A 16,842-nucleotide genomic window follows, 5' to 3' on the forward strand; every position below is an offset into this window, starting at 1 on the left:
TACCAGGAGACCATATTGCCTCTAATTTTGGGATTCAGAATCTCAAACAGGATCAGCCAGAATTTGCTGGGGATGTATTTTTTTAATATTTCATTTTTTCAGAGAACCTAGCCTCATAGTCATGAAACTTTGAAAGTAGAAAGTAGAAGGGGGAAATCTCTCTTGAAAGAATTAAAATATCAAGATTCTTAATCCTTTTCATTTTTTAAACTTTAGGGATCACCAACATAATTTCAGGGAGAAGCCAACCTACTGGAAGTGAAACAGGTGAGCGTGGGGAATTGAAAAAGGTGAGGATGGGAAAGGCCCTCATTCATGATGCTAACTTGGAAAAGAAGGATCCCAGAGGACTGAAGCTGTCCAAAATGAATACTATAAAACAGGGAAAACCATGTTTAGTTTACCTCTTGGGAAAGGAATCCTGGAGAAGGAATGCATTGTTTCACAGAAACACATGGATTTGTTCTAAACCATGATTTCCATCCTATAAAACACTGCTCATATTACCCCCTCTTCCTTCACCATCTCATCCCAGGCTACACTGTAACAGGCTCTGGAACAACAGCCTTACCTGGAGGTTTCAGAACAGGTAAGTCAAGTAGTAAAAGGAATTCTCCTTTAAATGGCTCTCAGTTAAGCAGTGTAATTGGATTGTTTGCAACTCAATGGATGGATACCCCATTCTTATTGATGTCCTTATTTCACATTGCATCCCTGTATCAAAACATCTCATGTACCCCATAAATATATGCATCTACTATGTATGCACAAAATTTAAAAATATTAATAAAAATAATAAATGCTCTCAAAACAACTTCATCTATTGCCATATCATTTTCATGTTGACAGATTCTCCATCTTTTCCACTTTTCGTAATTTGCTCTTACAGAGGCCACAACTTTTAAAGGTGATGTTGGAACCACTGAAGCAGAAATTTCATCAGGTGAGTTTTCTCACATTTTGGATTCTCCATGATTTTTCCATTTGAGTTTACTATGTACAGATTTTGAATGAAAATGAATGTGGCTGGAAAGTGGTTGCTTACCCTTTAATAAGAGATCATGAGGCCAACCTAGATCAATTCTCTGAATTTTCCAAGATATACTGTAGATGTATTAATAATTCTCTAGACACATCCTTTCTTTACTCCCTTTGTCTTGTCAGGCAATACCCCAGGATCAACGGGAGTCACCAGCAGCCAAGAAGGTGAGATTACTATAATGGATGCAGGTAATTTTGCTGATTAAGAGATTACTCGATAGATGCAGGTAATTGTGCTGATTAAGGCTTTGATTTAGATACTTAACCTTTGATCACAAGTTTAGACACACTTTGTTTTCTGGTTTTCTTTCCCTGGAGAACTTGTCCCTTTTCTTACATTTACTTTAGAAATCTTTACTGGAGGTAAATCATGTGCATATAAGAAGAACATTCTCAAATTTAGTAATTGAAGTCTGGATGATTCTGGATCTAGAGAAGCGAGATCTATGAGGCAATTGTGACTTTCCTCTCCCATATTTCCCTTGAACATACAATTATGAAAGAGTCCATTGGAAAACATGCCAGGCTTAACATTAGGTGCAAAAAAACTTGTTAAATGTTTTCTGTTGCTTCAGAGAAACCACGTTATGTGGAAAAGCCATACATTTCTGATGATGGGAAAGGTGTTGTGTCCTTCCCTCTTATTACAGGCACCACTGAGGTAGCCTCTAGCATAATTATTTCTGGAAGCTCCAACACAGGTATGTAAATATTTAGTAGGTAGCTGTAAGAACCTAAGGCTAGAAAACTAAGATCCATTCTGTGGAACTGACTGTAGCATCCACACATCAATTCCTACCTCATTCTTCTTTGCCTTTCTTAGGGTTAAATGAGTGTCTGTCAGTGGTTAAATCTGTTTAACTCCACTGGGTTCTCACTAATGACTCCTATCCATTGCTTCAGCATAGGGAAATATTGGGGGTAAAGATAAGACTCAGGAAGTCCCATTAGGGCATTTACATTTCCTAGCCATCTATGGTTGTTTTCTTGTTTTGGGGTTTCTCAGGCTCATGCCAGAGTCCCCAGGTCAGGCTGCGAAGGCACACAGGGCACCACTAAAGGAGAGAGTAGACACTGAAATCCATGAATTCTCATCTGGCCAGAGGAGTTATTTGTGTGTCTGTAATTCACAAGGTGCCCTGTGTGCTAGCTGCATCACTGGCCCAGAATGTCATCTGATTTGCTTTCTCTTCCTCATGTTGATCTCTGAGGATAGGAATAAAGGCTGTGGCTGATATGAATTTGCCCTCATTTTCCTTTGCAGGAACCACTGTGGTATCAAGTGGAATCACTGGAATCCCAGAAACTTCCATCTCAGGTAATAGAAATTATTGTCTCAAATGAAGATTACATGCTCAACATTTCTCTGTCTTTAACACAAAAGTAAATACTTTTTACAAAGTAAATACAGATAGCCAATATTTATCTCTATGAATGAATGTCACACTTCAACTGTAAAATAAAATTGCACCAGATGTAAACAGGCAAAGAATACTTTGTTCAAGACTATTACAATAAGTGTCAAAACCATTACAATAGGGGAGAGAGATTGAATTCAGCTCTGATAAAGCAAAAGGCAGGAGAATTGTTTAGTGCTTGGCTAAGCTAGTGGAAAAGTAATGGCGGATATTTGGAGAGACTTTAATCTATATGATTAGGCCATCTGTGTTTGGTAATTGGCACTTAATCAGGTCAAAGTTAGGCCCCTACCCTCCCACAAAGATTGGGAGATAGAGGCATCATTTTTCTTGATAATTATATTTCAAAAGAGTGGCTATCAGGTCCTTGAGAAAGATATTTATGAATTGTAAGATTGACAAGAGACTGGGAGAAGATTTACATCTCGAAGGGCAGAAGAAGAATTTAAAAGTAAGGCAAGTTTCCTAAAGTAAGTAAGAAAAGGGAGATTAAGAGCCAATAGCTAGGAACAAACCTGTCTAAAATATAGTTAAGCTGAGGGCAACATTAGGTCTCTCATTTTCTCATTTTCTCCCACTCTGTCCCTCCAAAATTAATACAGGAGAACCAAGAAACCAAGTTACATGAAGTAAGAGTTAAGTGTGAGAAAAGCTCTTGTCATTTAGAGAAGGGGCACCAGAAGTGAAACATGTATAGAGTAAAGTGTGAGAAAAGCTCTCATCATTTAGAGAAAGGGCACCCAGAAGAGAAACATGTATCAGGGTCATAGGAGAATCTTCACTTCACCTCTGTGAACAAGGGATTGCTACGATAAGAAGTTCTTAGTGTTTCCATGGCAGGGGCATGAGCTAGCATTAGTAGATGTGTTAGTATATTCCAAGTGCTTTGAGACTCTTATTCCACATGGACGTGTCTTAAGTAAATGCTCTTCTGAGACCAGAAAAAAAAAAAAAAAAAAAAAGAAATATGGAGGGGGGGTTGATGGATGTGTTCATTATCTTGGCTGGGATGATGGTTTCACAGATGTATAAATAGGTGTCATTAAATTATCCACTTTAAACATGTGTGATTTATTGTAAATTAATATTTTCAATAAAGCTATAAACAAAGAAAAAATAAAAAGTTTATTGCTCTTCCCTTGCTCGTTTTAGGTCCTTCCAAGGAAGCATCTGACAAAACCACTGCTCCTGGACCTCCTACCACAGGTAAGTCAGATAGTAATAAATGCATTTGTCTTGGTGGCACCTCAGAAGACAGGATAGCTTATCTGCAGTTCTCACAGAAGTAGAGAGTAGAATGATGGTTACCAGTGGTTGGGGTAGTTGTATATGTGGGGAAGGGTATGGTGGGGAGATGTTGGTAAAAGGATACAAAATTTCATTTGGACAGGAGGAATAAATTCAAGAGATCTATCGTACAAGATCATGACTATAGTTAATAACATATTCTTGAAAAATGCTAAGAGGGTGGCATAATGTAATTCTTCAGAACATCATGTACAAAATACATAGTTTTGTCTGTCCATCTAAAACATGAAGAATAAAAAATTATTTTTAAATTAAGTTAAGCTGTAGCTCCTCTAGTCCCCTGTACTCACCACTTTTGTTCCTTTTTAAGCAGTCACTGCTTCCACAGGAGTCAAAGAAACTTCTGAAACTGGAGTGCAAACAGGTGAGTATTCAGTGTGGCTTTGATTATATATAAGAAGTTGAGTTAGGAGAAGAGGGGTAGGAGAGAAGTGAAAGACTGAGGCCAGGATGATGGCATTCAACTTCCTCTTGGAACACAACTTTGAAATTCCACTAGGGATATCTTTTTTTTTTTTTTCCTCTGGGAGTTTTTGGTTCAGGCTTTGGCTGGGGCTCCCCTCCTAAAGACTTCTTCATGCAGACTGAGAATTCTGAGCAGAGGATTTCGAAGGGTGCTAGTCCTAAAATGTCTTACATTTCCTTTTGCAAGGTTCCACCTTGGTTACAGCTGGAGTGCCAACAAGACCACAAGTATCCCAGCCAGGTAAAATAAAATGACCAAAATGAACTGGAATAAATTGTCTGTTCCACCCAAAGCTTTCCTTGAGTATGAATTAGTGCCATCATTTGGGCATGTACATAAACACAGACTTGGTATGTGTAGGTTATTCTAATTTTTAAAATCACAATACCATCCATTTATGTCCTCTCAGAAACCACTGTCATGGCAACCAGAGAAGTAGAAACTGAAAATAAAACAGGTCAGTATAGGAAAGCCCTAATTTCTTTGTTACTATTTCAACTAATATTTCTTTAGTACCTTATGTGTGCTAAACTCTCTAGCAGACATTAAAAGCAAAAACATCAGCAAGATGCAGCACTTGCCATTTTTTATTCTGTGTGTGTGGGAGGAAGAGATTATTTTGGGCACAGATAGTATATATTTAGTGATACCCAAAAATATGCACAAAAAATGTGGTCCCGGGGGTGGAGTGAGAGTAGTGCTAATTTCTGCTTATTAATTGGTAGTGTGGAGTAAAGACATGAGAAATGGCATGATTGAGTTTAAAACTGGCATGGATGGGGAGGGTATTCCTGCCAAACAGCCCTGGAAATGATAAAGATATGAGACCTCATGGGGGAAGTTCAGGAATCAACCAGATGTTGGCAATGACTGAATGAGGTTCAGGGGGGAAGTGAGATTGGAAACATAAGTAGAGAAAAGTTCATAAAGAACCAAACTTCAACAAGACTATCCTTATAGTAATGGGGTACCCTTAAGGATTTGATCAACAGCCTGACATGATCAGATAGTTGAGAAATTACTCTGATGCCAACGTAGTGATTAGGAAACTGTTCTCTGTGGCTCCTCTTGCAAATATCTCCAATGAACGCTTGCAACACTGGTCAGGGAATATTTTCTCTTGTATTTATGCCTAATTGATCTTTTTTCTCTCCTGTTGCTGGTTTCTGTTAATTTGCTAAGCATCCATAATTAGCACCTGGCTTAGCCTCCCTACGTAGAGTTGGAGACATTTGATTACCCAAATTTCCATACCTTTAATTCATTTTGTAATCTATATTTTGGGCCTATTAGTTGTTGGGATCACTTTACCTAAACATGTAGAAATTTTGAGTTCTTTTCAAATATTCCGTTGTTCCTAGGTCAGCCTTTTTCTCGGTACGTTGATATATATGTATATATATATACACACAGACACATATGTATACATATATGTGTGTATATGTGTGTATATATATACACACATATATATATATCAGCCTACCAAGAAAAACCTACCAAGAAAAACATATATATATTTAAACAGAGTCTTGCTCTGTTGCCCAGGCTGGAGTGCAATGGCACTGTCTCGGCTCACTGCAAGCTCTGCCTCTTGGGTTCAAGCGATTCTCCTGCCTCATCCTCCCTAGTAGCTGGGACTACAGGCAAGCACCACCATGCCCGTCTAATTTTTGTATTTTTTTGTAGAGACGGGGTTTCACCATGTTGGCCAGGCTGGTCTCAAACTCCTGGCCTTACGTGATCTGCCCACCTTGGCCTTCCAAAGTGCTGCAATTACAGGCGTGAGCCACTGCACCTGACCAGATTGCATAAAATATTCATTTTGTTTTTTGAAGTTTTGGAATAGAATTTGAAATTTATGAGTGAATTGTTGGATTGACCAAAATATGTGATGTGTAAAGGCTAAAAAAGATACATATTGCCAGTTTAAAGCATTCGTTGGGGGAGAAGTTAGAGCAAAATTGAAGTATTTCAAGAAGATAAGGAGAATAAAAGTTTTTAGATGACTAAAACTGGGTAATTAATAATACTCATTTTATACTGTAGCAGAACTATCTTTTTCCCTTTTTAAATCCCTTTTATTCTTCTGTTCATTAGATCTGCCTTCAAAAAATTTTTGAAGAGTTTACCTTGATGTTTTCTCCTTTTGATACTTATATTTTTCTCTCATTAAAATTTGAGGTCCAAAGGAAGCACTGTACAGTGGAATTTCAAATACAGCGAGGAGCAGGAAGGGGGGATAGATGGGAATATATCTATTTGTAAGACTAGCTATGTAGACAATTATTTTCAGCAATAGAATAATGAATTAGATAACTATACTTGCCCCAATACTGTTCCAGTAACTTCAGAGACTAACTTAAGGTTCCTGTTTTTACACAGAATGTCTAGCCTCACTTCCACCAGCTCCAGGTAAGAATTCCATGACTTCAGAATTGTTCCGCATTAATGGTTCCTCTTGTCAATCAAATTTCAGAGGTCACGCTAATAAAAGTCACTAGCCATGGAAGTGTTATAAAATAGGAAAACATGTATTGGATTAACTTAGCTTTTATTCACCAAATAGTGAGTAACAGTTCATTTCCTCCTTCACAAACCAATGAAGCCAAACCAAACAAATATACCTTATTACTTAGACCAAAGCAAAGTTTACCTACTGTTTCATATAATTATGATACCTTAACCAAAATATTATCACTTGATAGTGAGCATCTTTTAAACTAGATAATTCCAAATTGAGGGATGAGCTGTAGTAGAAAAAAAATCCATTCAGCCAGAGTTAAGTAATTTTAGAGAACTTTAAGTCCCTACCATTCTCAAGACAATGTGATGTGCTTTGAAGTAAGCAAAAAAAATTACTAAAAAATAATTCTCTGACCTTAGTACATAGTGGGAGAAGGAAGGTCTTCAAAGAATAGGCAATTTTCATATCAGGCAGAAAATAAGTTTCCAAGTAAAAATATAAACTATGTATTATATATAGAGTGCATATCGTATGTCACTTGTATTGTATATTTTAAGGTATTCCCAGGAATTTCTTTTTTTAAAATTTTATTATTACTAGACTTTAAGTTTTAGGATACATGTGCACTATGTGCAGGTTTGTTACATATGTATACATGTGCCATGTTGGTGTGCTGCGCCCATTAACTCGTCATTTAGCATTAGGTATATCTAGGAATTTCTTTACGTATTGGAATTGGAGAACACAAATAGACCAGTCCAGGGCATGTAAATGAGAGAAGTGAGACAAAGTTGAGAAGGTCAGTTTGAGTCACAATATGAGAGACCTCAAAAGCTAGAATGCTAGAATAAAGTGTTTGTTTTATACAACTATAAGGGGCCATCAAAGAAGTAATGGGATGAGAATTAGGCTTTAGAAAAATTACATTACCTCATTGGATCAGAATGAGATATGAGTCAGAATAACCCCCTAAAAAAAGCCAGTAGAGTATGCTAGATCAAAACTTTAATAAGATCTTGGAGTGGCATTGTAGCAAGTAGAATAAGGAAAGGAAGAAATGAATGTGAGTGTAAAGATACAGGATTTGGCAGTAGATTTGACGCCAGTGATGGAAGGAAGAAATCAAATGGCTCCTTGATTTTAAGCTTGAATGATTGGAAAGTATAGTTCTATCCTTAGAGAAGGAAGCCAATCTAGAAGAGAAGCTGGTTTTGGGGGGAAGATGATACAATCTGTTGTGTGCACATCAAGTTTTGGGTTTCTATAGGTCTGCCAGGATTCTGTCTATAGGTAGAGAGACAACTGGCTCCAAAGCTATGAGAGAGGTCTGGGCTGAAGCTGGACATTTTAGAGCCATTCTTTTGATGTTACGGTGCACATTGTGGAGACAGAGGAAAGAATTAGAGGCAAAATGAGAGGCAGTAAGACAAACTGCCAGTGAAGACAAAAATTTCAGAGTATTAAATCTGAAGAAAGCAGAGAATTTTTCAAGAAGGTAAGAATGAAAAATGTCAACTATGGCAGACAACTTAAACTGAGAAAGGGCCTTTGGGTCTGGTAATTATGAAGCCATGGTGACTCGTAGGATTGGAAAAGCGGAAGTCAGACTGCAAAACAGTAAGTCAGTTAGTAGTCATAAGATTGATTGAGCACTGCCTGGAGAAATTAAAAATTATCCTTTGCTGAGGATTGTAAAAATAGGATATGCCTGTTGGGAACAGTTTGCTTGAAGCAGGTGGATGTGATTATATTCACCTTAAGGCACCATAAAATCTTCTATAATTCTGTGACTCTGAAATCCTAATGCCAATTACAATATTGGCCACCTGGTGGTTGTCTATAAATAACAGATGGTTATATTTTGCCAAATTTAATTACCATTTATCATTTATGTTAACAGTTTGTCACGGTCCACTGGGAGAAGAGAAATCTGTAAGTACACAGTTTGGCTCTACTTTAATCCAAATTTGCTCTCATTCCTATATTTGAATAGAAGTCTAAACTTGGTTTGTATATGTAGCCTGGAGACATATGGACTGCCAATTGCCACAGATGTACCTGTACTGATGCAAAGACTATAGACTGTAAAGCTGAGGAGTGTCCTTCTCCACCCACATGCAAAACCGGCGAGAAGCTTGTGAAGTTCCAATCTAATGACACCTGCTGTGAAATCGGATACTGTGGTGTGTATTTTAATTGAATATGTTTGTTGGTTGTTTATTCACATATTCAAGAGATACTTTTTGAGCTACCAATTTTGTCAAACATAATACTAGGCAGGTGTAATAAATAATACAGAATTAGTATAATAATATTTGCATTCTTAAAACTTACCATCTTCAGAATAGGGGATACCCAGAATTAAATTATGAATATAATCAGTAGATTAAAGGAACACTATGCTATTATGGGTAGAAACATTATAGTTGGTTGCTATGTATGATCTCATCTACAATTTCTGTTTTATAAATAGAAATAGTATTTCAGAATAAAACAATATGTTTATTTTTCAGAACCAAGAACATGTTTATTTAACAATACTGACTATGAGGTAAGGTCTTTTCTTCATTAAAATGTTTTTGTTAATTATATGAATAAATTTAATGCTGGGCTACATTAAGGGACTTTCAGCCTATTTTATATATGTAATATATATGTATATATAATATATAAAAGAAATTATATAATAAATAAATATATATGTATGTATATATATATATTTTTAACCCTAGTAACAATGGATTGGAATCCGTTCATGTTTTTCCCCACACCCACTTCCAAAGGAACATCAAATGTAACACTCACCATGACTCTGCAAAGGAGGAAAACATAGTACTTGATCATTAACTACTCAGCAGTAGAGCTTCTGAACAAAATTTCCCATGGGCCTTGCCAGATGGAGAAGACATACTTTGTAACATTCAAATCAATGAACAGAGTCAAACTGTAATTATAACCAGAAAGATCAGATGGTCAAGCTGTCAGAGATCAAATAAGAAAACCCAAAGGGCTAGAACCCTATTATGCAGCTACAGCAACACAATATATTCAAGGTTTTAGAAAAAAGTATAAGGAAACCATAAAAATCAGATGATTCTCAAATTGATATTAACACACTTGAAATGGTGATAGTAAATATTAAAAAATCTAAAGTGAAATATATGTGGTATATTAGGAAATAGATAAAACAGCCTATGAGAGTTTTACTTTGATAACCCATTTATCACCTCAAATTTCCACCTGGACTTCTTAATTTTTAGTTTCCAAAGTTGATCTGACTGGAACCTCTGATAGTTTTTAAACACAAAATATGATGATATTTAAGGAACAAGAGGAAAGTTTTCTTCTGATCATTTATAGTAAAATTCTGATTTATCAGAAAGTTCATCTTGTCTGAGGCCGTGAAATAAATGCAGTTTCTGTAACTGTTGTTTGAGTATTTAACATAAGCTAATTATAAAGTAACACCAGAGAGCTTTAAAAGTATAGAAATATAGGCCAAGAGAGAAGTAAGACATCTTGTGAGACTTGTCATTTGTTTTAATATGATAAGCCTATTTTGTGCCATTTTTAACCCACTTAAATTTCTTGTTTCCCCTTAAGCTTAGAACATAACAATTGATTAACTGCTTGATCACTATAAAAAACCTGTCTTGAAAATTTCTTGAAAATATAATAGAGTAACTGTTGGTGAATCTTAATTTGAGGATTGAGAATCTTGACACACTCTGTGCTCTCAATGAACAAATTTGGTTTATTCATGGAAGTGGAAGACTTTCAAACCATCTTTTCTTTACTACTAACCTAATGACAAAGTGCCTCTGGAAAATCACTAAACATGAATTTGAATTTTTAAATTGATATTCTTGCCAACCTCTTAAAGAAATCAAGGTGAATAATTATTTTGTTTTCTTCCCCCTCTTTTCCTCCCAGATTGGTGCTTCATTTGATGACCCCAGCAACCCCTGTGTCTCCTACTCCTGCAAAGACACTGGCTTTGCTGCAATAGTCCAGGACTGCCCAAAGCAGACCTGGTGTGCAGAAGTAAGTCATCTTAACTAACGAACACCGAGATTCAGTTCTCATATTAAACAAATCCTGGCCAGGCGCGGTGGCTCAGGCCTGTAATCCCAGCACTGTGGGAGGCTGAGGCGGGCGGATCACCTGAGGTCAGGAGTTCGAGACCAGCCTGGGAAACATGGTGAAACCCGTCTCTACTAAATATATAAAAATTAGCTTGGCATGGTAGCAGGTACTCAGGAGGCTACTCAGGAGTAATCCCAGCTACTCAGGAGGCTGAGGCAGGAGAATCACTTGAGCCCGGGAGGCGGAGGTTACAGTTAGCCGAGATCGCGCTGTTGCACTCCAGCCTGGGGGACAAGAGCGAGACTTCATCTCAAAAAAAAAAAAAAAAAAAAAAAAAAAAATCAACCTGTCTTCTATCTCATTAGAAAACGTTTGTGTCTGGCTAGCAGACATAAATATCTTGTAGGTTATATAGCTCTTTACACAAATTCATCAGATCCAGAGCCCAGATGATTCCAGACATGCTCATCTTTTATTGTTAAGTATAAATTTTTTTCATATCAAGAAAGGCTCTCATGTTTTGCAGGCTTTATAAAACTTAATTTAGTGCTAATCTGGAAGGAGTAAGTTATTATAGAAAGCATTTTGCTATTTCAAAACTAAAAAACTCACTAACTTTTAAAAATAGCTCAGTCTATAAGAATACCAATTTTTCTATATAATCACGTCTGGGTACTTTAGATCTTTCTTTGTGTCACAGTTTTCTCCATTTCTATGCCCCCCAAATATGACTGGGTTTTATATTAATGAATGCTTAAGTTTCAATTATTAAGGGAGGTTTAAGTTATCATTTTTCTTTCTGAAGATATAATTGATAATATGGTTTAAAGTTTTATTTTTGAGCTCTAATACCGGATTTCAATATTTATCATGCTTTTACTTTGTTATAATTTTAAAACTATCAATTTCTCAAAGGTGCAGCTTCTAATTGTGTTTCTAATGTGTTAGTAGTAATATTATTGTTATTTTTCAGTAAAAGAGAAATAATTTAATATTATTTAATGTTATCTTTGACAAGAATTTAGTTTAAAGCTTATTTTTCCTTGACCCCTTGTTGAAAAATTTTAGTCACATTTTTATTACTCAGTTGATCTCTCTCCTTTTCTGCCCTTTGCTTACTAGATCTGAGGTAAGATTGTCCATCTGTTCCATTTCCTCTTTGTGATGTGATGCATTTTAACAAATTAAGAAGTGTTATATTATTTGCAGAAAAATTTGGAACAACGTTTCCAGTCTTTTTTTCTTTTTTCTTACCCTTACAGGAAGACAGAATCTATGATTCAAAAAAATGTTGCTATACATGTGAGTAAAGTTAAGTTCTGCATAGAGAAAAATGTAAGCTGTTGACAAAAGTTTAATTTCTTTAAAACAAAATGGCAGATCATTAAGAGAAAGTATCTTGTATTTTTAACACAACAGGTAATCTAGCCTATATGTATAAACTTCCATTTGATATTTGTACATAATGTATTATGGCTACGTATTCATGTTGATTGCAACACTCTTCTCAGTAAAAATAATAATGTTTACAAGGGAACAAATGTAATTTTCATGGAAAAGATTAGCTTGTTCTTTTGGCATCAGCAAGTTGTATTGTAAACTGGTGCATTAGATCATAAGGATAATCAGTGATGAGAAAATGGATGTCAAAAATAATTAATCCACCCCTGTTTTTGATGGATATCAAAATAATCCATTCGCCCATTTCTTCCCTTCTCCCTTCCTCTTACTTCTCCCCTCAACCGCTTCACCTGTGATAGTGTGATAGCGATAACAGGAATAACAAGATACCAGTAATCTGAGTATTAACCAGCTACCTTGTAATGATGCTGAGATGGTTAACCTCCTCAATAATGTTGTGAAGTAGTTGCTATTATTTATAGGTTAAGAAAATGAAGGATTAGTAATTGTTAATGTTAAACCTCACTTCTGACTCTCTTTTCCATTTCATTTTAGGTAAGAATAATTGCAGATCTTCCCTTGTAAATGTGACTGTTATCTACAGTGGTTGCAAGAAAAGAGTTCAGATGGCAAAATGCACAGGGGAATGTGAAAAGACTGCCAAGTGAGTTCTTTGAATGTGTATCGTGTGTAAACTTTGTAACCTTGTGGAGAAAATGAATCTTTTAAAATATTACTCGGAAAAACTTTTATGTGAGAGCAATACTATTTTGTTATCAGGACCAAATGAAAGAAGAATCTAAGATATTAAGATCTGAGAACTAAAATATTCACTTAAAATAATGATGAGTCATTCTGAAGTAGTTTTCTAAATATGCCAACCATGATACATTTGTAACAAATTTACTCATCTTCATACAGTGACTATAGAAAATATTTAAGCAAAGAAGTGAATTTCTTGAATTACTTAAACTTGAAATTTAGACAGTATGCTTTTCCTTTATGCACACTTTTATGTATAGATTAATATAGATATAATAATCTTATATTAAGTTATATTTAAAATTGTATTTAGTTTACTTTTTTTGCCATAACGCTCCAGTTATGAGATTATAACTTCCTTTCAGATTTCTTATGTCTCTTGGTCTTACATACCAAATACCACCGAGCAACATCAGAGCTTTACAGTGACAGGGGGAATGCAAGGTCTAGAAAAAGGACAAATTGGTTACAAGGCTTGCTAAGTCACTTAGACAATTACAGTTTGAGCACTGATGTCAATTTATTTTTAAAATTCTAAAAATGTTTATTACTGAATTTTTCTTTTAGGTACAATTATGATATCTTACTCTTGGAACATTCATGCCTTTGCTGCCGAGAAGAAAACTATGAACTCAGAGACATTGTACTTGACTGTCCTGATGGCAGTACAATCCCTTACCAATACAGGCATATCACGACCTGCTCTTGTTTAGACATATGCCAACCATATACGACCTTCATGTACAGTTAATGCTGACATCACCTTCCCAGTTTTAACAGGCCTGGTATTTATGTTATAAGTGAGGAAAAATAATCATTTAAATAGTGAGAATAACTAAACAATGTGAGAATAACTCAAAACAATGAGTTCTCATTATGAGGAATTTTGTTCTCTTGTTGACTGGATCTGAAAAATAAACACAACTTGACAAGCAATTCGTGAGCAAGGGTATTTATTTTATGGCAATACGAATTCTGCAAGTCTAGCAGAAACTGGATCTTATCATGACTTTTCAATATATTTTCCTTTTATCTTTCAGCTTCTTATGCCCTTCTCCTGTTTCATTTCCTTCACTTATTGAAAATGTAGACTTGGTTTCCTTTTCTCATTTCCTGTGCCAGTTGCATCACTCTTACCATCCTACTACAACTCCTGCTAGGACACAAGTGACCTTCTCTAGTTCTGCCTACAGGGTCTGACAGCATTTCTACTCTTCCTTTCTTGAAACATTTTTCTCCTGGTTTCTATGATATTTCTTTTTTCTTTCTGTGACATCATTTTAAATGCTCCTACATCATGTGGACAGCTTTATTTCTGCCAATCCTCTAAAGTTTAGTTTTCTAGTCGCATCCTGTTCTGCTTTTCATTTTACTCAGTCTTTGGCCAATTTCGTCAATTTAAGTAGATATATTTACACTTTGAGGATTTCCAGTCTGTATCACCTCCCTCAGCCTCTGAGTTTCAGACACATTGATACAACTTTGAATTTAACATCTCTCACTGGATGCTCTATAGGTACCACACACTCAGCAAAACCAAAACCAAAATAAATATTTTCTTTATCTCAGTCCTGTGCTTGTATGTTGTATACCAGTGAAGTAGGTAGCTAAAAAGAGAGGTTAGGCCAAGGCAGGCGGATCAAGAGGTCAAAGAAATCAAGACTATCCTGGCGAACATGGTGAAACCCCATCTCTACTAAAAAAATACAAAAATTAGCTGGGCATGGTGGCGCGTGCCTGTAGTCCCAGCTACTCCGAAGGCTGAGGCAGGAGAATCACTTGAATTGGGAGGCAGAGGTTGCACTGAGCTGAGATCGTGCCACTGAACTCCAGCCTAGTGACAGAACAAGACTCCGTCTCAAAAAAAAAAAAAAAAAAAAAAGAGAGGCTGAGGTTGACTAACATTATGGCTGTCATCTTTAATACATTCTACTGCCTTGCTGTCTCACACACATGCTTCTTCCTGAACATATATATTCAAATGTGCCTTGGATAAATTATTTACATAGGTAAAATGTAAAATGTGTGCAATTATTAACACCCTTATCCCCTTCCCAACATGAAGGCAAACCCAAATTATCGTAACCTATTTATGAACCAGTTCTTACTTTTCTGTATCAGTTGGATTAGTGGTAAATTTAACTATCATCAAACACTATGTCTAATGGTGGAGAAGAAAATAGATGTGTTAGTATATTGGTAATTGCCACCAAAGGTGGATAACAATTCCTTATGAGTGGGCATTACAGATCTCACTTCTACAGTCAGTCCCAGGGCCTTTGACTTTCCTCTATGTCTGTCACTGGTTCCAGGTTTTCCTTCCTCTCAGTGCATACCAAGAGTTCATCATTTCACAAAATTATGAGGAGCTTGAGGCCTTGAAAATCCAAATGGGTGAGGTTGCAGGAGTTTCTTTAATAGCTTTTACCTCAGGAAATAGTAGAGCACAGAGTCAACATTATACCCACATTACAGTCCTTACCATGTGGTAGCAGCTCTATTTTCACCTGACAGTCAGAATTGATTATCCCAGATAATATACTGACAGCATTTTCTGCTTAGTAAGCCTGCTTTAGACTTATGAGAGACCCCAAATGGCTAGCTGGGAGTTTCAGAACAAGGGAGATAAAATGAATGTTGATTTCTGGTCCAGCTAATATATTACATCCTGCCAACAGCACACCAGCCTCACAGGGTAGTATCCCTCAGCTGGTATCAGAGTGGAGTGCTCAGTAGGCTGATCTTTAAGGTTTGCCATCTGTGAACAATAAAGCATAATACATTTATTGAGGTACGTATGTACCTTTCTTTTCTTTGATTTGATGCTGTATGAACTTTTCTTCACTTGAAAATAAATTCCTTTGGTTAGAAGCAGTGCTGCACAGCATTTCATGGCAGTGAATGAAGTATTCAATAAGCCTATAGATAGAAGTGCTTGTCTAGGCATATTAGACACAAAAAGAAAATGCCAATCCATACTTGGTTATCTCAGAGAAAATAAATGCTGTCTTCCCACCACCAGAAAAGGATCAAAGTTGTCTTCTTTTTACCAAGTAGCTGAGTGACATGATAGTATGAAAATGGAAGATCACTGTCTTACATTTATATCACGATACCATGATTATTAGCATGGTGGTATCCCAAGTGGCTTCAGTGGAGGGAATTTAGGCTGCTGAACCCATGTATGACCCTCATTTCTGCTACAATTGCTACCTTCTTCTTTAAGCATCCACTTATGTTCAGGTATGGATCTGTTCTGAATTATTCATACAATTCCCCCAACCGTTCTTGGCATTCTCCATTTTTTCTCCCCTCAAGTCCTGGGCTATCTATACAAATTATTTGCTGTGTCTGAGAAATTAGTGTGAATCCTCACTTCAGGCCAACCTTCTGCCAAGCACAGTGGCTATAGAGAATTTTCCTTTACAGTTGTTATTCACAGCACTCCTAAGATAGGCTCACTTTTCACTGACACTGGGTCTATAGGCAATCTAGCTTTGAGTCTTTTCATCCTGTGTTAAATGATTATAAGCAATTCCTCCTCTAAGCAAAAGGCATTAATTCAGAGAAATGTGGCAGCCAGATAATAGCGCATTGTGGGCCTTAACAAATTATTGCATGGATCTGACTTTCTGACTTGTGCCTTTGAGACCTGAATGGACTCTATTCTGTATATATGACTTTGGATTGATGATGGAGTGCTGCTGAGAATGCCCAAATCCATGGCAACATAGAAAAGCCAATGTCCACTCCAGGATGAGGGGCTTTGGTTCATGGTCACCTGTTATTTTAGTATTGACAGAAAGCTAGTATTTGCTGAAAATAGAAAAACCGCCTCAGGAGGCAGTGTGGTCTTGCTCCCAAAGCTCCAAAGCTGCTATTGCTATGACCATTTT

General features: G+C 36.4%; 1 protein-coding gene across 1 annotated transcript in view; it reads left to right on the top strand.

Moving 5' to 3' along the window:
- MUC19 (mucin 19, oligomeric) overlaps nt 1-13,874 on the top strand; it is a 187,101-nt gene extending 173,227 nt beyond the window's left edge. The window contains 16 exon segments of the mRNA XM_054528500.1: nt 217-267; nt 536-589; nt 1,165-1,206; nt 2,306-2,359; nt 3,612-3,665; nt 4,081-4,131; nt 4,420-4,473; nt 4,643-4,690; nt 6,616-6,645; nt 8,598-8,629; nt 8,718-8,880; nt 9,211-9,248; nt 10,631-10,745; nt 12,050-12,085; nt 12,740-12,848; nt 13,514-13,874. Of these exon segments, the coding sequence (XP_054384475.1) occupies nt 217-267; nt 536-589; nt 1,165-1,206; nt 2,306-2,359; nt 3,612-3,665; nt 4,081-4,131; nt 4,420-4,473; nt 4,643-4,690; nt 6,616-6,645; nt 8,598-8,629; nt 8,718-8,880; nt 9,211-9,248; nt 10,631-10,745; nt 12,050-12,085; nt 12,740-12,848; nt 13,514-13,697 (1,115 nt within the window). The 3' untranslated portion in view covers nt 13,698-13,874.
- Nucleotides 13,875-16,842: the final 2,968 nt, after the last annotated feature.

Source organism: Pongo abelii, chromosome 10, assembly GCF_028885655.2.
Source record: "Pongo abelii isolate AG06213 chromosome 10, NHGRI_mPonAbe1-v2.0_pri, whole genome shotgun sequence".
Lineage (NCBI taxonomy): Eukaryota > Metazoa > Chordata > Mammalia > Primates > Hominidae > Pongo > Pongo abelii.